Source organism: Leuresthes tenuis, unplaced genomic scaffold, assembly GCF_036924035.1.
Source record: "Leuresthes tenuis unplaced genomic scaffold, fLeuTen1.0.hap1 SCAF_19, whole genome shotgun sequence".
Classification (NCBI taxonomy): Eukaryota; Metazoa; Chordata; class Actinopteri; order Atheriniformes; family Atherinopsidae; genus Leuresthes; species Leuresthes tenuis.
This window is the reverse complement of record NW_027325373.1, coordinates 11,093,955-11,114,881: the sequence shown is the minus strand read 5'-3', so window position 1 is coordinate 11,114,881 and position 20,927 is coordinate 11,093,955. Positions and strand designations below refer to the sequence as shown.

Genomic DNA, 20,927 nt, shown 5'->3' with positions numbered 1-20,927 from the left:
CTTTTTTTTTTTTTTGAAAAGAGAAAAAAAAAAAAAGCCAAGTCAGAGCTTTTTATGCAACTTAGGACTGAGCCAAAGTATTGTTCAGCGGCAGTATTACGTAATGTCCAGATGTAGTTTTACTTTTAACTCTATTACTGCAGTATAAAGCAGTAGAATTATCATTTTATGAATTATTTTCTTGTTATGAGTTAAGGTTCTACCTCAGTCAAATGACCTGCTTTTAGCCTGTTCACAACGGTCATCATATCAGAGCAAACAGGGTGAACTTTAACTTCAGAGGATTACTCCTCGATTTCTGAATGAATAAATCTTATTTGAGGTTATCTTTAAGGTTTTTGGTCCAATCTGTCACTTTTTAACATGCAAGTTACTTGCTCTTATAAAGAGGAAAAAAACACATGAGCTCGCTCATCAGTGGCTTAGATGTGAAGTAGTTTCCCATGGTGTCATGTGATAATCCTGTTTTAAATCTCTCCAGCTGTTTACATTTGGATTATGGACTGTGCCTTTATTGCGAGTGCTGCCACTTTTTCGAAGTGGTTCTAGGCCTCTTGTCAACAGTCGGTGCTGTACAAGTTATATTTTGCTGTGAGCCAAAGAAATCTGTGTTTAACATCTTTACACGGCCGAGGAAGGAAAAATGTTTCCGGTTGTTGGTGAAAGCACTATTTATTTTTATGTTTTCCAGAAATATCGAACAGCTGGACATTAGATAGCTGTATTTCATAGGTATCATGTTATTTTAATCATCTCATGCTCATTTTTTGCATGAGAGATTAACAGTGAGTGATGCTGCTTCTCTTCGGGGAGACGCACGGTATCATGTCTGCAGTTCATCTCTCCTCCTCTCTTGTAAGATGACACAGTAGGTCAGCGAATGTTCTTAGGTGTCAGAAGCAGGAAAATCAACATTTTATACCAAGTTTAGTCAGTTTATTATATAGCAATGGCTTCAAACCATGTTTCTAGATGACTTTGTACTTTGGCACGCATGAGGACTTTTTGTAAACCGTACTGCCTTTGCTGATGGTATTCTGCTCATGCGTAGCATTTTTTTACTCTATGTTCTATGTTACTCTGTTAATACTGAATATTAAGAAATGTTATTAGTGAAAATTAAATACTATCAACATGAACCCTGGGTATTCCCTGCTGTTTGGCTCCTATCCAAAAGCTTTGTCACACTCAATCCTTCTCCATCCCTTCAACTTATTTCTGTTACTTTGAGTTATATAGTTCAATACATATCTCTTTCAACACTACCCGCATGTTGAGTATGGCAGTAGCTGTATAAACCAGCTTCATATCCCCGGCTGATCGTAACTCAGCACAATTGCCAGTTCAGTGCACATTAGGGGGTCCAGTCATCTGTAGCAACCGCCTGTTCAAATTTACAGTGCTTCTGTAATAACAATTACAGCACTGCTGGGCTTTTAACCCATTAAGATCAGATGGATCATAAGAGAGTACCTGGGATTTTGTCTGAATAGGTTCAACGATGACAGTCGGATGTTTGACGTTTGTGTTGAGCTGGTTTTGTTCAAACAGAAACATTTTAAGCTTTAATTTGTCAGCATGATTGTGAAAGCGTCACAGTCTTGTCTTCTGAAAAGCAGAGTTGGGGTATAAAAGCGTTTTCCATTTAGCATTTTTTCATTGGTCTTTCTTTAGATTACAAGAAGATAAAATGCTAAGCTAAAATGGAAAAAGATCCCTTTTAACTCACCAAATCAAGTTCAGTTTGAGCCCCTAATAAACCTGCTGAAAAGTATTCAAGGTTAAGATGTCTCTATGAAAGATGAGCCACTTGTTTTTATCAGCATTATGCAAAATGCCATGTGAGATTTCGTAAGATCGATCTTCTTGAAGAGTGTGGAAAATGAGAAAGGAGAGCCAGGTCATGAGTAAATTTCATCACAGTAAACATGTCAGGTTAAGTGGAAATGGATAAATCTTAGAGGTTTGGTTTAAATTAGATCTGGGCTGCTTGTGTGTCCCTACACTGTGCCTCATAGACCTGCAGATATGTGGAGCTGATTAACTGTGTGAAGTCAGTGATTGCCATTGTTTGTACAGCCAAGGTAGACAGTGTCTGGGGCCAAGTTGGGAAGATGAGGCCACGGCGAAGCATATTTCAACGATCTCCAGGGAAACGCATTCATGAGCTGTGATGTTATTTTGTGATGTTACACAATACATTGAGAATTTAATGTTATTACACAATTATCTTAAAGGGAGGTCAGGAAAGGGAGATGAATTGATCATAATCTATAAAGTTTATGGAGGAGAAAACTAGAAACTGGTTGTCAATCGCAGTTGGGATTATATGACATTATCCTTGAGGAAAACTGTTCCTTAAAGCTGCTAATAGTCGTAATCAATCCTTTCAGTTCTCTGGTGGGCACTGTAAAATTGTTAAGCAGTGTCAACACCTCTTCCAGATCTTCGTGGCATTCTAGCAGGGTTTTCTATTTGCTTCTTCTGTTGTCTGCCTTTATTCCGACTGCCTGCCTACGCTTCTTGAAGTTTTCTCAGACACGCCTCCATGAGATCATCAGTGCCCAAAGAACTGCAAGTCTGACTCCCTGCATCTGTAAAAGCATTTCCAAATGTGAAAAAAGTCCAACAAAGACACATGGAAAAGATGTATCAGGATTTATTTTAGGAGATCTGAGTGGAATAAGACTCAGCTGACAGGCTGCATTGTGGCTTGTTACATAATGCCAAAAGCTAATCACATTCTTTTCCTGTTTTTTTTGTGGACCTAAGATAAAGACCAATCCCCATGTGAGTGCACATTTGCTCCATTGCCAGCCATGACAGCAAAGTAAAGCAGAGCAGAGCAGCTAAACTCGGGTTTTCTGTGAACATCACCTGGTTCTGTCAGTATCAACTCATAGAGAGGCTAAATTCCTTTTCTCACAGCTGCTCACTTTGTTTGGAGCCACCTTTCCATTATTCTAATAATCAGCAAACATAATGCATAATCAGATGAGTGTTTTCTCCTCTCCAACTCTGAATAACTTTTGCAAGTATTGAAGGCAGCCTCTCACTACTAACTGACTTAACCAAATGTTGGATTGTGTCTGAAAATCTTCCTTTGACTTTTTTAAAATTAGCTACATGACTGATTAGTAAAAGCATTAACAATGATTCAGATTTATTCTGGTGTCCTTCTGAGCCATGAAATTCAGCCAGCAGGCCATGATCATTAGCTACATCATTTGCACTTGTGGTTTTCCTGCTTGGATAATGTCAGTCATGACATAGACATGAGTCTGTTAAGGTTGCCATGCATATTTTTTGGCAGCGGGATGAAGCCGGAGTACCCAGAGAGAACCCATGGAAGCACGGGGAGAACACAGAAAGACACAGAAACCTCTTGCTGTGAGGCGACGGTGCCAACCACCACACGTTCATGCAGGCCTTTGTAAATACACATTTTTAAAAAACACTATGACTGATGTGTCATGACACAAGCAAAAGAAGGAGAGAGATCATTTAAGGATTTATTGCACATCATGTTGGTATGAACAAACCCGATCACAAGAGATCTGCAAGTTTGCGATTCTTGTGCCAGATCATTCACGAGGTGACTTACCATAGGTGACATTTGTCAGCGTAACAGAACAACTGCCTCTAACAGAAAACTAAACTCCCTGTATGTAAGACTTACTTGCTGACAGCTTTATAATCAACATCTCTGGAGTCACACTCAAGGATTTATTGCTTTGTTAATACATTCTTTAAAATTGTCTGCTTAACAGCATGTAATCAACTACTGTTTCTGTAGCAACTCTTCTAAAGTGTGTATGTTGGTAATGTATAAATCTTTATTGTGATAAATACACTTATTTCCTTTCTTCCCAAAAGTTAGATGATAAGACACTTGTGTTTACACAGTGAAAGTGAAGCTGGAGCTGGAGAGTCTTTAGCGTAGCTAAATGTGAAGACTTGAACCAGAGGAAATGGCTCATTTGGTTCCGAACAAATAAAATCTATCCTATCTGTGGATCTTGCAAAAATGGATATTTTATCAGACTGTCATTGTCCATGAAATACAATGTGTAATATGAATTAACATCTATTTCCAAATTACACCTTTTTGAAGGTTGTAATTTCTGAAGCAGATTCTGTTCCACTGTTATGACCCCCCCCTCCCCCCACAGTTTGCAACTCAATGGAACAGAGAGTTTATGGTTAAAAAAAAGTTCAAATATAAAAAATGTTTGTACTGCCCCATTAAGATGTTTAACTCTGATAGCATGTAATAACCAAGCTGAGCATGTTTGCATTATATATCACCATCTAGACTTGAGAATAAAAAGTCATAGTTCGTGGCACAACATAGACACGAGTCATGAGCACAAGTCACTGTAATTCTGTGTAATGCAGTGAAAAAGTCTTGCTGGTTTTCATTTTGTAGTTGGATCATACTCCAGATTCTGGCTCTTAGTCTTCCTGGATCTCATGATTGGGGCGTGGAGGAGGGCGGGATGGAGGAGGCGCCCTACAAGGTGGTGGGCCCTGAGGTGGAGGTGGCAGAGAGCCAGTTGGTGAGGGGGGTGCAGAGACTGGGCTCGTATTGGCCGGGGGCAGGGCTCTGTTTGGAGGTGGCGTGTACATGGGAGAGCTGCTGGAGGACGGGGGAGGAGTGGACGGCAGAGGAGGCAGGGTTGAAGTTGGCGAGGGGGGTAAATGCTGGAGCTGGCTGCCCTCTGATGGACAACGCTGGAACGTGTGGGGCAAAGTGTAGACAGGTGTAGAAGGATGGTTGTAGATGGGGTAGCGAGGAGCAGGATAGGACTGGTTCCGGGTGAAGTTTATGCACCTGCCCTGTAATGAGGGCAAAGACAGTAAGCACAGGTCAGTCCAAATGTTCAGAATTGAACTGTATGTGTCTTTAAGGATAAGAAACTGGGCACCAAAAAGTCCACAAAAGCTGGCAGATTTGGGAGGGGTTGGGGGCACAGTTCCCAACAGATGGAAAAAGGAAATTCCTCTTTTAGTAAGTGTCATGGAAGAAAACATTATTCCTGCCAGCTCAGTCGTGCTGACGCTGGGAGCTGAAGAAGGCAGACAGCATCTACTCCTAATGACTTCTGCAGGCAAAAGCATTCCTTCAGACAATTCTGCAGTTTCTTTTTGCCTTTGTCTACTCACCATGCCACATGAGAGGTCTCGTTCCTTATTATTTGAGTTATAAATATTTAAATTACAATTGCAGGAACTGCAGGAAATACCTACAGTCAATGCCTGCAGAGAAGATTTCAGCTTTGTTTCTTTCTACTTTGTTATTTGATCTTTAGCCAAAGGACTTTGCCCCAAGCTTCCCTCGTCCACATTTTCATAGATTACACATTCAATCACTAAAACCTTCAAACTTCTCCCTGTCACGGAATTAAATAGTTGGCTCCCAATCTTTATTAAATGCTTGGATTTGAATATGCATGCTTTTCACACAGGTGTAATAAGCTGATGCTTGTCTCACCTTGTCTCCAGGATACGGTCTCATAACAGACACTCTGTCATAGCCTTTTCTCAGGAATACACACAGAGCGTCCAGTTTTCCCTGTGGAGAAATGTTCACCACTTATATATGATCTCAAAACAACCACAGTTCATTTCTGTGCATGTGCAAGCATTCTTCTACAGAACAAACAAGTACAGTAGAAATGAAAAAGAGATCTTCTGTTTAGATGTGATTATGTCTGTCTGTATCTGCAGTGCTTTTAGTCCAGATGCATAGGAAGGAGACAGATAAACAAAGAATGTATTTGGTTAGAAATAACACCCGCTCAATAGATCCCATACTCAGGGGTTAGTTCAGTCCATGTCTGGTTCTTATTACCATCCATCTAGCTGACTAATATGTGAGGAAGCAAATTTTATTAACTATTTCCTGGTAACACATCATTCCGACAAACCCAGAAACTGAAATATTTTCTCAGCTATGGTGGACAGAAACCGATGTAAAGAAGAGGACTACATATCAAAAGATTTTTCAGAGCATCTGGAAAATTCCTTATCTGTACTTAACATAAATTACATATGCGATCCGTGCCTAAGAATACATTTTATGGCTGTAATACATCTCTCTGACAGATGACAGACCCTGCTTTGTTTAAAAGCTCAGAAAAAGACCAGCAAGCCGAACCTAAGCTGTAATGGGGGTTTTTTTTTGTCAGAAGAGAGCTTGTATTTGGTGGGAGTTTCAAAAAGGTGCATCAGGAATATGTACAAAAGACAAAAATAAAAAACATAAATACCTCATTTAATTATTTTGTTATTTATTTAAATTGAAAAGGAGTGAATAACTGGAGCACCTTGATAGGAGAATACCACTTCTGGGGACGAGTGGACTTGTGCATGTTATAGTAAGGCCGTGGTGGAGGTGGATCGTACTCCTGAGCGGGCATCACAACTCGAGCGTTTTTTGCTTTTTCCAGTTTGGCTCCTTCTTCAGTTGAACCTTTATCTCCCCAACGAACCTGAACACAAACAGAAACGTCCAACCATGAGCTGTAACGAGTGGCAATTAGAGGAGGAATTCACATATATAATAATTATATGAAATGAGTATTGAGAGAGCAAACTGGCAGCGTTAACTTTACGGGCAATCATGCAGAACGGAACCTCAAAAGTATCAGGTGGATGGAAAAAAAATGTCAGTGAAAGCCATAGTGTCTGAATATGGATTTATTCACAAGTTCTGAGACCTGAAACCAACGCAGAGATGTCTAATAGTAGAAGAGAAAATGAGAGCTATAATGAGCTGACTCAAGAAATATTTTCTAAAACCTTCTATCTGAAGAAACACTAAGTGTAGGGATTCTTTTTTACATGGTGTCATTTGATAAGTTCACCTCTGATCGATGCCTGTAGTCATTTTGACAATAATTCAATGCTCAAATAGAGTTTTGGCCTTGAAGATGGGTATAAATGAGGGTTATTTTACTGAATTGACCAAACCTCCTGACCTGTCTCATTTGAAAAGACCCAATCCTAAGCTTGACAATCGCTTAATTTCTGGAAAGACTGTTCAAATGAAAAACTGAAACAGTCTGAATGTCTCATGATCACACTTGCAAGATCAATAAACAAAAATATCAGGAATATATCAAAGTAATTGTACACACAAGATATTCTAAATACCTCAGCCTCATTCTGTAGGAGACCAGGGTCAAGATGCATAATGCATGTGTGCGCCTTTTCCTTCACTCAAACTGGCATTTATAAAGTAAGAATGTGCAATGAAAATGAGTGGCCTTCACACATTTTTCAGACCACACCTACAGGGTTTTTTATAGCAATTTAACCCCGGTATGAGGCAGAAACGGAAAGAGGCCCCATAAATTTACCCCAAAACAAAATAGATATTATCACAGAGCTTTCTCGGTATGATTGTGATTTTTCTTTTCTCCGATTTCACATCACATTCAAGTGATGATATGATTTGTTTGAAAACAGTAATCCACACACCAGTGAGTAACATCATATGAGTTCTTTTTATTTTCTAACTCAATTACCTTGATGTGTGTAAAATGTATTGAGTGATCCAACACATCAAGAGTTAAACCAGCACAGTCAACACGACCTTGGAAGTTCATTACTCAACTCCACTCCTTTTCGGCTACCACTCACAAACCACAAAGGCTTTAACTTGGCAGAGAAAGCACATAAATGAAGTTGTGCATACTTTCCATGGCAGTGTTTGGAATTATGTCTGTGTGTTTGGCAACTTTAAAGCAAGTTCACAGACTCCCCAGACAGCACTACCACCCTGTCAAGCACTTCACACTGACAAGATGACTTCTGTCTCCTTGACCTTATCCTCCCAGATGAGGCGCACATCTGGTCCTACTTGATCCCCAGCTCTCTTTGAATGATTTCTGTTGTTTATTTCCTGCAAACTGCTGCTCTAAAGTATCATGTAGGGAGCCAATAGCAGACTGTCAACTTTTCTTGATACTACTTTTCCTGAAATATTTGTTTTTCTATCTCAAACTGCTTAATTTTAGGCACTGAGCTGCTGTGCGACAACAACAGATAAATAACACAAGGTCAGACCCGTAAAACCATCGCTCTGATTCTACCGTGCATTTCTGCCATGCTGGCAGTTTACTGTCCAGATGTCCTCGTCTCAACTTTCTCTGGCTGCCAGAGCTAGTCACAACAACAATGTGACTCAGTCTTGTACAGTGTGGACTTGAGCGCTCATGTCTTTTAAGAAATTATTTGCTGCTCTCCTCCTGTACTCCTGCTGCACTTTTGCTTGATCTTATTCCCACCATTCATCATTTACTTTTAACTAACTGAGTGCTGGAGTTAAGCTTGTATGCAGTATGCCTAATCTGTGAACCTGGAACTAGTTAATGGAAACTCATTAACAGTCAGAGTTCATTTGAATATTTTAGAGATTTTCATGATCAACAGAGATTCAGGGGGTAGGCACAGCTACATTACAGCAAGAGGTTTGGCTCTTACTGTGTCCACTGTACATTGTTTGTCTGTGGCTTTGTTGGATTTCTCCAGTTACTGCTTCCTCCTTCAACAGTTCAAAGACATGCATACTAGGTTGACTGGTGATTATAAATTAGCTATAACCCTAACTGTGTGCGGTTGTCTGTCGCTCTGTGTTTGTAATACATTGGTGACCTTTTCAGGTATACTCTGTATCTTGCTAAAGTGTGGTAAATTTGCTAGCATATAAAAATGGATGGATAGAAAAAGGGATATGAGTGCAACATATTTCTTGGTTTTATTGTGCCTTTAAACTGTATTACTTGAAAGTTTTAAAAGCTCTTTCTAGTTAATCTATCTTCTATACTCTTCTACTTGTAGACCGCTGTCTTGACATATTTTATTGTGTATGAATTATTGTAACAATCCAAATTAGCTGTCTTGGTTTTCAGGTTTCTCCTGTTAAAGGAGATTCTTGGTGATAATTTGTTCAAACTGGAAGTCACTCAGAGCACACCCTCTACAGTCTATATTTTGATGTTTGAAAGTGATCTGGACATACACCCAAATTTTGTGGCTTTCTCCTTTGCCCATGCTCTACCTTTGCCCACAAAGTCGTGATAAAATTTGCCTGGGTGGCACAAGGTTGCAGACAGATGACCTAGCTTTGAGTAGGCAGCAGTAGCAAACAGACAGCCTCACTGGCAGATGCATATATAGGAAACCAAAGCACTCACAGTTTGGAGTTCTTGTTCTCATCGATTAATATGCACTGCATGATTCTGAGTATGATGAATCATTTATAAGATGTGAAAAGAATTTTGTAACTATTTCTCAAGGGCATGCAGCCTTATTCCCTGTTAATTGGTCAGAGATGGCACAAACTCTAATGTTATTTCCAAGTAACCACTCCACTTATTGGTAAAGGGTAATTACACTGCTAAATTACACTTTTAAATATAAGCATTTTAGCATATAAGCACAAAATTAATTCATTTGCATTTTCTCCTCTTGTTTACCTCCATTCTTTTGATGCCCCCAACCCCACGACCTCCGTAGTATGATGCATCTACAGTGGGCCACCTCTTCTTTGGAAAACCGTCCTCATCATCCTAAACAAAGCAAACACACATTACAAGTGAAATGATTATGAAACACTTTATAGAAACTGAAATGAGAATTTCTGTAAAAGAGGGACATACAGAGATGTCCTCCATTACTGGAGGCGGTGGCTCATGAATAACCTGCAAAGTATAAAAGAAAAGAAAAAAATCTGTATTTGCATTAAAGAATAACTATACTGTGTCATATCATAGACCTATCATGCTAAGGATCTTATTTGATGTTACATTAGTTCATCTGCAAAAAGCAACAATGTGTATGTAGTTAATCTTTCAGAATTAATCACAGAATGTCATACCACAGTGCAGCAGAGTGGCCAGAACCACCACAGCAGAGCGATGGTCAGCAGAAGCAACAGGATGAGCAGTGCAATGGCCACAAATGTCCCATCAGACTTTAAAAAAAGAGGTAGATGTTGGATGTATGTATTTATATGCATAAAATCTTGTATTGATGACATACAAGTTTAAAAAACATCTGATACAAGAACATAAGAGCCGTTAATGAAGTTCCTTTGATTCAACAGGTCCGTATGAAGCCAGAAACACAGTAAAATATCATTTGCAGGTGCTATGAGGTAATATGAAACCATTTTTATTGTTTTTGTTCCCTCTATACTTACACAAGTGACTGCAGTAATTGTGACAGAGCTCGATATGAAGCTGAGGCCATTATTCATGCTGACGTGGAGAGTGGCTGACCTGTGGAGATGATGAGATGGTAAATGAATGTGCCTTCGATAATGGGGATTAGAAGAAGTAACTGGAGCCTGCCACAGTGTTATTGTGTCTTCTCTGCCAGAGACACTGACACTTTCTTTGTGCCTATGGCCTGCATTTGATAGTATTGATAGTATCCATAAAGTTTTCACTCTGCAAATATAACTGTAGAAACTGCTTACATGGGTTGATTGTGATTGTAAATGGAAGGAAAAAATATCTGCCATCATCATTCTAAGTTCATTCTAGTTCATTCTAAGTGCGTGATGGTGATTCAGTAATACTCAGCTGAGAAAAAATTAGCTATGCAATACAGTAATTCCTTACACGATCCCATGAAGAGAAGTTATGGATGATGTTAAAAGATATCATTTTAGTGTGTCTTTTACTAAAAAGTTGATGATTAAGGCTTTTGAAACTGATATAAACCCGATGCCCTTGTCTGTGAACAGTAATCACTTACGTTCCAGATTTTTCCAGAATAGGAGCTGGGCACAGAAGGTATGTATCTCTCACCACCAAAGGTCTTTTCACTGTGAAAAAAATAATTAACATCAGCTTGTGTTGAGTGAGGTAAATCGCTGGAGAAGTTGGTGATGCAAAGGAAAAGTTTACTTCTTTTCTCCTCCAGTCTTGAAACTTCAGAAGCTTAAAGCCTCAAAATAGTTTTTTTTTGTTATTAAATTCCTGGACTTCCTCTCCTTATGGAAAGTAAAGCAAATGAGGGAGGGCTGTGGTTTATTTGCCCTGGCTGAGTGTGTGTCTAGCTTATGCAAAGACAGCGCTCGTCCCTGATGAGATCCACATTCCGCTTAAGACATCTGAGAAGTGTTGAGCGTTATACCAGCTGATTTGAAGCAGGGGAAGATGGAGCTGATGGCTTTTGAGGAGGGTGAGGTTTAAGATCATTGTGACCCACAAAGAGCTGCTGTCCCCCACCCATCCATGTCCACGCAGCCAAAATAAACTCACCACAATGACGTAAGTGGCTGCAGAGTGCTCAGTATGCAATGTGAAGGATGGTTAATTATTTACTCTGATTATTCACATATGCCTGCATGTTATGCTTTGGACAGCCACTGACGTGCTTCATGTAAAATGCCCCTCCTTCTAAATGACAATCTCTTATAGATCATAAGATGACTGAGCTTTTGTTGTTATCTGACACTTAAACAGCTGTTTTATGTTATGCGTTTATGAATCAAAGTATTTTAGCTTTGAGCAATGCCACATTAGCGGTTTCCCTCCGTTTAGATTCTTTATTCAAGGTGACATCAACTCTCATCTTGAGGAAAAAGTGAGAGTTAGAGGCAGAAAAGTGAATCAGTGTTCTAAAAAAAATACACCAGTTTTGCTAACTGACTGATATATATTTTTTTAAACTAGGCCCATAATAAATTCTAAATTTGATATGTTTGGCTTTTATTCCAACTCTGGACACATCCACGAATAATTTATTTCAGTTAATAGTATCATCCAAAGCAAGTAAAGAACCAAGAGATGCCCTAAATCTGCATGAACAAGTTTTTGTTTTATTTGATGTTTTGCCTCTTGAGGGCAGAACTCCACAACAAGCTCTCACGTGTGACGTTCAGTGTTTCTGCCTTGGAAAGACTATATGGAAAACATGTTTGCCATCAGTGATATCCTGCACATGTATGTCTGCCAACCTGATGGAAGTCCAACATTCACTGTGTTTATGGTCTGCACAAGCTCCTGAGTGAAATATCTGACTCTATAACTAAAGAAAGCTGCAGTAAAGCCAAACTGCTGCTAATTAAAGAAAAACAACACACATTTAACTGTTCACCCTACAGATCCAATGTAGAATCTCTTATTAATATCCTATTAATATTTGTAAGAAATAATTGAATCTTAAGATCTAAAGAGTATGTATATATTGAATTGTAACTATTCCAGGTAGTCTGTGAAACTAAATTTTAAATGAATCATTGTGGGTTGATGGATTGTTGACCGTCTCTGCTGTAACACAGATGAGTACATGTTCTGTTCTGATGGAAGTTTGGGACTGAAAAGCAGAAATAGCTTGCTGAGCCATTTTTGAGAGAACTACTGTATCTACGATCATGTTGGCTTAGGCTTAAATGCGAGGAGTAATGTAATTTTATTAAGTGAAAAAATATTAGAGATAAGACTGAACTGGTAATCTGATCTTGAGATTCTTCATTACGACACAAGGTATTGGTATTTTAGCGACTCTTTGCATTATTAGATTTAACTGTCACATACTGCAATTCAAACTACAGTCACATGCTGAAAAATATAAAGTAAAATGTAAAATAACAGTAGGTTACTGCTCCTGTGAGTTATTTAACAGGAACAGTAAGTTATTTAATTTCATGGTGGAATCAGCCTGGAAAATACCACAGAAATAAAGTACTTACTTAAAGTAACAGTGTCATTGATGCGGAAGCTGCAGAGAACTTTCTGTACATCTCGGGCATGAAGGAAACCGTTTCCCCTGACAACCACCTGGAAGTTTTCTGAAGTGGCAATAAATTGTGTGTAACTTTGAACATTATAAACCTAAAAGATCAAATGTAAATAATCCAAGTGTTTATATACAGAAAAATGAGCTGCTCGTGTTTCTTTACCTCCTTCACAGATACTGGAAGGCTCTACAGCCAGGATCTCAATGCATGATCTCTTCAAGATCTGAAACAGAAAATAATCCTATTATAGAATGAACATAAGGAGGATAAGAATGAACTATTGAGGCTTTAATCAGGACATTGAGGCTCTCTGTGAATATTATGTCTCCTACCGAACCAATGACCCCTTGCAGCTCTTGAAATCCATCGTTCACAGGAAATACATGATCCTTACTGTCAGCTATAGTGGAGAGCTGTCAAAAAAAGAGCCTAAATGTTTTAATCATTAACTACTGATTAATTAATCAGGTAGTTAGCTAACATATTTACCTGTGTTTCATTGAAGTCTTTCACTCCAACACAGTACACAGTGGCACCCAGCTGGCGTGCTCTGCCAGCCTAAATTAAAACAAGACATTAAATAAATTGCAATTAAATGAGAAGCTCTCACTAAACCAAGCCTCCATCTGTGTTGTCACTTCTAATATAAGGTCACCCGCAGCTGCTGAGGAACATCTGCTAACATCACTGAGTGTGATGTGGCCACAAGCCCAACAAGCTTAGAGAAACATATACAGTATAATGAATGATTATTAAAGCACTCTTTAGTTTAATTCCACTTCTTTCACCTCTCTTTGGGCCAGGTCAAACTGATTCTCTCTCAGTTCCCCATCTGTCAGGGCGATGATGACACTGGCTGCCCTGTAACCTAAAGTACAGAAAAAACGTTAGACGTTAAAATGTTAAACATTTCCATTTAGTTATTCATTCATTCATTTTATATGAACTTTAAAAATAAGAATCAAGGCGATTCGTGAGGAAAAATAATTTGAACACTGTTGTGACGTAAAGAGCATCTGTCTCTCTGTTGTTTCTTGAACTGTACAATGATTCAACCTATGAAGACTATGAGTTTAAATGATTGATTGTGATTGAATTTTAAGGGAGGAAGATGTTTTGCTCACCATCTCCAGTCGCGTAATATATTTGCTCGCTGGCCTGGGGGGAAAAGATTTGAGGCGTCAAAGGGCTATAAATTTAAAGAGTAAAAGCCATACTGTTGGGGTCAGTTTTACATTAACTTAACAGATGACTTACTCTTTGAAATCCTCTGTGCATGAAGGTGTCTCCACCTGGCTGTACCATGCGCAGCTCCTCCAGCCCAGCTCGAATCTGATCTCTGATCATTCAGAGAACAAAAGAACACTGATCGTGTTGCATTGACAAAAATACAAACTGAAATTGTGAATAAAAATGGGTGTGTTAATGTGTGTGCCACCTGTCCTCTGTAAGTGCCATTAGAGTCCTTCCTTCTGTTGAAAATACAATAAAAGACATCCGCAGCTGAGGACTAAAAAAAAAGAAAAAAAAGAATGGGAGGTGATTTTCATCTTTTACAATCTGCTAATTACTTTTCCTTTCGTTGCACCTTTTGTCTGTGAATATACCTGATAAACTTGTGAGCCAGATGATCCACAAAGTAATATATCTCATTCCAGTAATGTTGTACACTGCCAGACCTGAGAAAAAGATACAACACTTTCAAAGTCACACAGTAAGTTCAACCAAATGATACTGAATGGGATAAAACAATAAATGTTTCACTTCAAATACTTAAAAGACTTCTCAGATTGTTTAGTATCGCAGTTCTACTCGAGAGACCTTTAACAATATAACTGCTGAAAAGCTGTGTCGTACAACTCTGTGTACGAACAAAAACTTGCTTCACCAGCTTTAATTTTCTTTTTTCTTTTCTTGTTTGTTAAGTAAGTTAATGTAATGGATGCACAGATATGTTGGTTTATTATAGGTATTGGCAGATATTTAGCCAACTGACAGCAATTGGCCTATCTGCAACAGGGATGACATAAGCCAATGGCAGATATTTATCTGGTGTGTTCTGATCACTTATTTGAAGATTTATTTTCAGAACTGAAAAGTTATTAAGTTGGTATTGGTATAATAGACTAAAAAGTCTTTTAAAACTTTATAATACATTTACATGAATAATTTGTGCTTTCTCAAAGTGATGATGGGCTTAAGTGCTTTAAAACTGTCCAGTTATTTCTTAAAGTACATTTTTCATTGTCTCCATAACGATAAGGGGACAATGAATGGCAATTACAATTGGCACCAGCTCTCAACCAATTTCTTCATGTGAACATCAGTATTGGAATTGACCCAGGATTTCACTATCAGTTTATCTTTAGTAAAGAAAAAACATACAACTGACTATTCATTAACATATCCTTAGAGAATCGCAGTGCTGGAAACCATCACAGCTGATACTGGACGACAGATGGAGTAAATCCGTCCAAGTCTGACATATTATAACTGCTGATTTGTTGTATTAAACATCAGAAAATGGAGGAAATGTCTAACACAACTTCTCAGAGCAGGAAGTGCATCCTGAAAATAGTGTTTTCCATCCATTGACATTCAAAGATTTCAAGTTTGTTGTCACACTCGACAAAGAATAAGCAGAAATGTTCCCCATTTAATATAAATCACTTACAACCAATCAGATAATCAAGTAAAAGACTAGTGGTTTCAGTGCTAATTTAATAGTACAAAGATGTTACATTTCTTAATATTGTCCTTTTATTTTGTTCTTGACATATCACACCATAACTGCTCCCTGAATACGTTATTCAAACAGATTTTCAGAGTGAGTTGGTGGATTTTTACTTTTGTGTTTCATTCTGAGTAGCCTGTTTAGTATTTAATCCTTTGTGAAGCCAGCTTTGTGCTCACTTTTCAGGTACCAGACAAAAGCTGAAGAATTATGTGATCACTCTGTGGCTTCCTTCTGGTCCAGACTTTGCAACAGGTGTAAGGCTCAACAAAAGAATCACCTAAAGAATGCAGTAACTTAAGCAGACGTCAGTAAGATAGAGACAACCTCCTCTCACACTGCGCTGCCCCTCTTCTCCTCCCCCCTTATGTTTTCATTTATCCAGTGATGTGAGTCTAAGTGTAGCGACACAGCCAAAAACTCTGGATATTTGGAACATCTGGCTCTAATGGAGAAAGGGTTCTGCAGCCTGAAGTGCAGAGAGAGCTGAGACTGGGACAGAATGCGGGCTGCTGCTCACAGTGAAGTGTGGCCGCAGTTTGACAACAGATATCCTTGCAGTGCACTTTATGGTCTCAGTGAACGCATGAGCGCATTGCAGATGAAGATGTCACGAAATGAATAAAAACTTTTTTGTTTATTCTCGCAATGCTTCTCAGAAAGAGTATGAAGCAGCACATGTGATCTGTTAAGGGGATTCATCATGACAGTTTAATGAAGAGTGTAATTTAACCCGTATGTCAGCCCCTACACGGAATTTGGGCTTGTAAAAACCCACTCGTATTTTCTGAATAAAATTACACAGTAAAGCAATTAGTTATTTGTATTTTTCCAGTTTAACATTCAACAACTTGATAACCCATAATCATTCTGAGGCCATCAATTCCAACTGTTTATTTGGCTGGAACTCAAACTATTATCGGTTGATTATAAAAAGATGGGTCTAGACATTGATGGGTCTTTTTAAGTATACACAAAAGAAAATCAATTACAAAACAACGCACGGATTTACTGATTGAGTGATTCACTGTAACTTTTTATAATCACCATGGAACTATAAGCAGAGAGTTTTGCAGGTGACGTCAAAATAAATTGGACAGATACTTGGCAAGTAGTAGCCCATTGAAGCTCTGTGAGGACAACTTGAAAGAACACCTGTGACGTCGAAACAAACTCAGACGAATCATACAGCAAACAATTGATGCCACAAAGTAGAGGTAGAAGCACTCACTTGTCCAGAACAAAGTATAGATCAAATCCTCCATAGCAGGACGACCCTGCTTCCCTCGTCTCGTAGATCTGAGCCGTGCCAACGGCCACCAGGAATGCCACCAGCATGCCCACTTCCACACGGAGCAGGGCCTGCCTGCACCAGTACTGGGACATCACCCCAAATTGAAGACAACTCTAAGGCTGTGTCAGGTTAAATATGAAGATTCTCCAGCGGGAAAGTTCTTCTCGACTCCTCTTTCAAAGGGCTCCGATATAGGCTGCCATGCCGTGAAGCCTGATCTCCAAGGCATAAAGTTCTTCTCTCTGGATTAGAGTCCCATCTCCTCAGCAGCAGATGTGTGCTGGCAGAGGAGGAGGGAGGCTGGTGGGACTGAGTCTTGGGCTCCCTCTCTCTTCACACTCAATCAGTTTAGTACCATAAAAGTGCAGAAAGAAACAAAACCAGCATACGTTGGTGGTTGATGAACTGCTTCTGTCCTCCGTCTCTCTGGATGGCCCTACAGCTTTTGTGAGGCACTCATTCTTGGTCATGCTTTTCTTTGTTTTCTTCTGTCAGTCCCTCAGGAGGTGAGTCCACACCTTACCCATTAGTGCCCCTTAGTGGTAAACACATGCACCACAGAAAACTCTGTAGCCTACAGAGTGTGAACAAAACTGTTCTTCGATTCAGTACTACCCACTATCAAAATAAAAACCACCTCTTTAAAAACTGGAGGTATGGCATGTTTCTTTGAACATTTTTACATGTTTTATGTAGGAATAGCCTATATGCTTATTGGCGGAATTTAAGGGGACTGGGTGCTAGAAACAACAGCTGTACAAGAAAAACAGCAACAATACATAAAACACAATGTTTCAAAAGTACACTAGCATTTCAGACAAACTGAATATGTTGCTGTGCTTCTGTCTTTTCCACATGAATGCTGCCTTAGTTTCCTCTTGTCTCCAGTCCTAATGCTAAACTAAGCTAACTTCTAAATTCAGCCTGGAGACGAGAGGAAGTTATCAAACTTCCTATACGAAAAAAGTGCTTTTTAAAACATATTCAACTTTCCCTTTTGACTTCCTGTTAAATATTCTTTGGGGTTTTTTATCTGTATGTATTTATTGAACCTGTCCACCAGGTACCCTCAGTCTGCCCACCTGTCTGTCACAGCTGAGGGTCTTCACTACTCAGCCTCATCTGGTACCTGACTCTGCAGCTGCTTCTCACTGCTTACAGCGCTCCTCGGGCTCCCTGCACGCTTTGTTGAGCTATTTCCAGTCACTTCTACTCCAACATGGGTGAAAAAAAGACCAACCAGAACTGCTGAAGTCTGTGTTTTTTCCTCAAAAGATTACAGTAACCTCCCAGTTTAAGAAAATTAAGCCTTAAACCTACATTCTGACTATTGGCCAGCAGAGGGCAATGGATGTAGGGGCAAAAACAAGTGAATTTATTTCGATTTCTGTATAAAAATGATCTCTCTTGATCTTTAAAAAGGCCTACAGTGAAAAAATTGTAGCACAATTGTGTCTGACTGATTACTATGAATCTACAGCTATCAGCTGATTAAGCGAAGATTAACTGCAAAGAGAAGCCTCGAGTTAGGAAAAGATCGTGACTCAAACTGCAATATCTGAGCCTGAAAAATGAGAGATACTTTGTGCCAGAGGCTGCAGTTTCTTTGATTGGACACTTGTGGTTGGCGCCGAAAGCGAGTCAGTCACATTACACTTCTATGTTCCACCTACAAAACTTTATTGCAGAAATGTACATGTTTACATCCATATACAGCTTTAGTTTCTATTTGGTTATTTATGTGGGCTGCTTAGAGCGACATAAGTGTTTTCAGGTTCTCACTCATATCCATTCCATACATTGTTTTGTTTTTTTTTCATCAGGAGTATCATGTGAGCTTTTGTATGCTTAGGATTTGTCAAAATCTGAGAGATGGCTTTCACCTTTTCCATTCAAGTCACATGACCCTGGTGATCTTCTTGCAAGAAAATTGATGTATCTTCTAAAATTGCAAACGATTCCTTCTAATATTCCCATGAAAGGCTAACATAGAGCTATTTGCTTCCCTGTTTTTATGTGTTTCCAAATAAAATAGATAAAGTGACTCTGAAATTCAAGAAGCTTTCATGGTATAACGGGTACTTACAAGTTGCATTCTTCTCAGGCTGGAAAAGAGTCTTTCATTGCATTTGGAAAACACATAATGGCACAGGCCTGATATGTGTGGATAGGTCACGGCATTAGATACAGACACACGTAGCAGCTGAAAAACAGACACGACTCCTAAATACCCTGTATATTAACTGGCCACTTAACATTTATACCTGTGAATCATACTGTCCTGTGATGGAGAATATCACAGTGCTAACAAGGTTATAGTGGCAACAAATACAATAGAAAATAGATTGAAAAATAAATAAATACACAAATCCATATCAGGCCACCCTCAGTCCATCTATTATCTGCACTGTGTTTGACAAGCACACAGGATCGTGGGTGCTTCGAAGACACAAACAGAAGCATCCTTGAAATTTCACCAAATTAAGGACTTTGTCAAAAGAAAAATCCTTTAAATCGTAACAATTCTCAGGTGAGTTTTTCTTTAATGTGGCATCCTATAAAAGTAGCCTTATGGATACTTGGCAATGAGAAGCACCAACTGGATGAACAACAAAAAAAAGCTCAGAAAGTGCTGTTATTTTTCCTCTTTCAATGCTAAATTAATATCCAACCCTGCGTGCAGGACAACTCATTATCATTTTCAAAGGTTTTCGGGATATTACTGACATGGTTGCCGAGTTCCCATTCTGACATTCTCAGTTTTTATTTGGAACATTGTCTTGCACCTCACTGGGTTTAATACTTTCTGCTTATACTTGGAAATAGCCATTTGTTGCCCAGAATATCTACTCCCTTTATTTCTCTCAACATTTGCCTCTTAACTTCCTATTTTTCACATGTTGCCACTTTGTTTGCTCCCTTTCTATAAGTTTCCCTCACTGGCTGATCATCACTGTCATTTGAATATTATTTATCTGTGTGTGACTGACCTTCTTCCTGTCACCTCATCATCTCAGTTACAAAGTGTAATAGATCATTTATAACTTCAACAACGCAATTTTCTTTAGACCCTTGCTGATGCACATGAGATAAAAGGTGTATTGGGGGGAAAAAAACACTAAAAGTATATCATTTCAAAGAGTTTTTAAAACATGGTGTCAGGCTTTTGATGACCATTTAAATCTTCTCAAAGCACCAGTGCCTGCTGTTTCATAAAAATCCATTGACAACCAACTGGCTCAACTGGACTGACAGTTTTCTTTTCACCCTCCAAAAATCATGGCAGCAGCTCTCGATTTGTCTGTTCCAGCATCAAAAGCTGCACATAGAGGAGGCAGACTTGAGTCTATGCAGCATGACATTATGTTTGCCAACAAGCATGTCAGTCTCAGAGAGAAAACGAGCACTTATGCTTTCATTTATGTTTCACTCTAAATGAGGCAGCATGCTGATGGAGCTTGGGGCCTATTCTGACAATGTTTCACTCCTCACATTCAGTAAGTGACTCCCTTTTACAATCTTTAGCTTTTACAGTCTTAAAATGTTCTTTATAGGATCTCTACTCTTTATTCAGATCCTGCGCTAACTGATGAGTCAGTGTTTTGAAATTTTACTACTGATATGTGTGTGGGTTGGACCCTGCAGCCTGCAGGTGGTGTAACAAGTCAAGAATTGATGTCCAGATTGATCTCTAAATCAGCTCTGATTATTTTTAGAATGAGAAACATCCTTTCTTATGCCATTTAAATTGATAGAATTTAGAAATATGGACTGTAGATAATTGAAAAAGAAAAACTATCTTGCCTAACTCATATAGACTTAAACTTTTATAATGGGATCTTCTGTATAATAAACAATAATCTACTGGTATATATATTAAGCAAGGTTTCACACTTACTGTACTAGGACATAAGCAAAGGCACATCTGACAGCGGGTAAAGTAGCCCTCAGGGTTTACATGCCTGGATGTGTTTTGCTGTGTGAGCGCTGCTCTCGGTCCTGTCTGTCAGGGACTCACTGAAGCAGCATGGAGACGTTGTGTTTATAAGTCACACTGCCGCTGTCAAGGAACTGGGTTTTTTCTTCCTCTTTTTCTTCCTTTTTTTCTTCTTTTCCCCTCCTTTGACGCGTTTGATTCT

General features: G+C 39.0%; 1 protein-coding gene across 3 annotated transcripts; it reads right to left on the bottom strand.

Moving 5' to 3' along the window:
* Positions 1-3,498: 3,498 nt before the first annotated feature.
* On the bottom strand, positions 3,499-20,767 carry LOC140276590 (anthrax toxin receptor 1-like). Of its 3 annotated transcripts, none has more exons than XM_072371348.1 (18): positions 20,687-20,767; positions 14,368-14,439; positions 14,199-14,270; positions 14,018-14,099; positions 13,885-13,918; positions 13,549-13,628; positions 13,250-13,318; positions 13,093-13,173; positions 12,923-12,983; positions 12,713-12,811; positions 10,771-10,840; positions 10,211-10,289; positions 9,887-9,982; positions 9,669-9,710; positions 9,486-9,578; positions 6,330-6,494; positions 5,495-5,575; positions 3,499-4,839 (listed from the first exon to the last, which is right to left on the bottom strand). In XM_072371348.1, the coding sequence occupies exons 3-18, from the start codon at positions 14,255-14,257 to the stop codon at positions 4,456-4,458; spliced, it is 1,575 nt and encodes a 524-aa protein (XP_072227449.1). In that variant the 5' UTR covers positions 14,258-14,270; positions 14,368-14,439; positions 20,687-20,767; the 3' UTR covers positions 3,499-4,455. The 3 variants fall into 3 exon arrangements, with proteins under 3 accessions (XP_072227449.1, XP_072227448.1, XP_072227447.1); XM_072371347.1 differs by lacking the exon at positions 20,687-20,767 and adding an exon at positions 18,875-19,011; XM_072371346.1 differs by lacking the exon at positions 20,687-20,767 and adding an exon at positions 16,726-17,378.
* Positions 20,768-20,927: the final 160 nt, after the last annotated feature.

Bases quoted from the DNA above. Each gene is read 5' to 3' on its own strand.
- LOC140276590 (XM_072371346.1), bottom strand. From the start codon at position 16,880: ATGTCCCAGTACTGGTGCAGGCAGGCCCTGCTCCGTGTGGAAGTGGGC. The intron at 12,984-13,092 runs GTAGGAGACATA...TTTCTGTTTCAG, and splicing joins TGCAAGGGGTCATTGGTTCG to ATCTTGAAGAGATCATGCAT. The intron at 9,983-10,210 runs GTAAGTATAGAG...CTTTTTTTAAAG, and splicing joins CAATTACTGCAGTCACTTGT to TCTGATGGGACATTTGTGGC.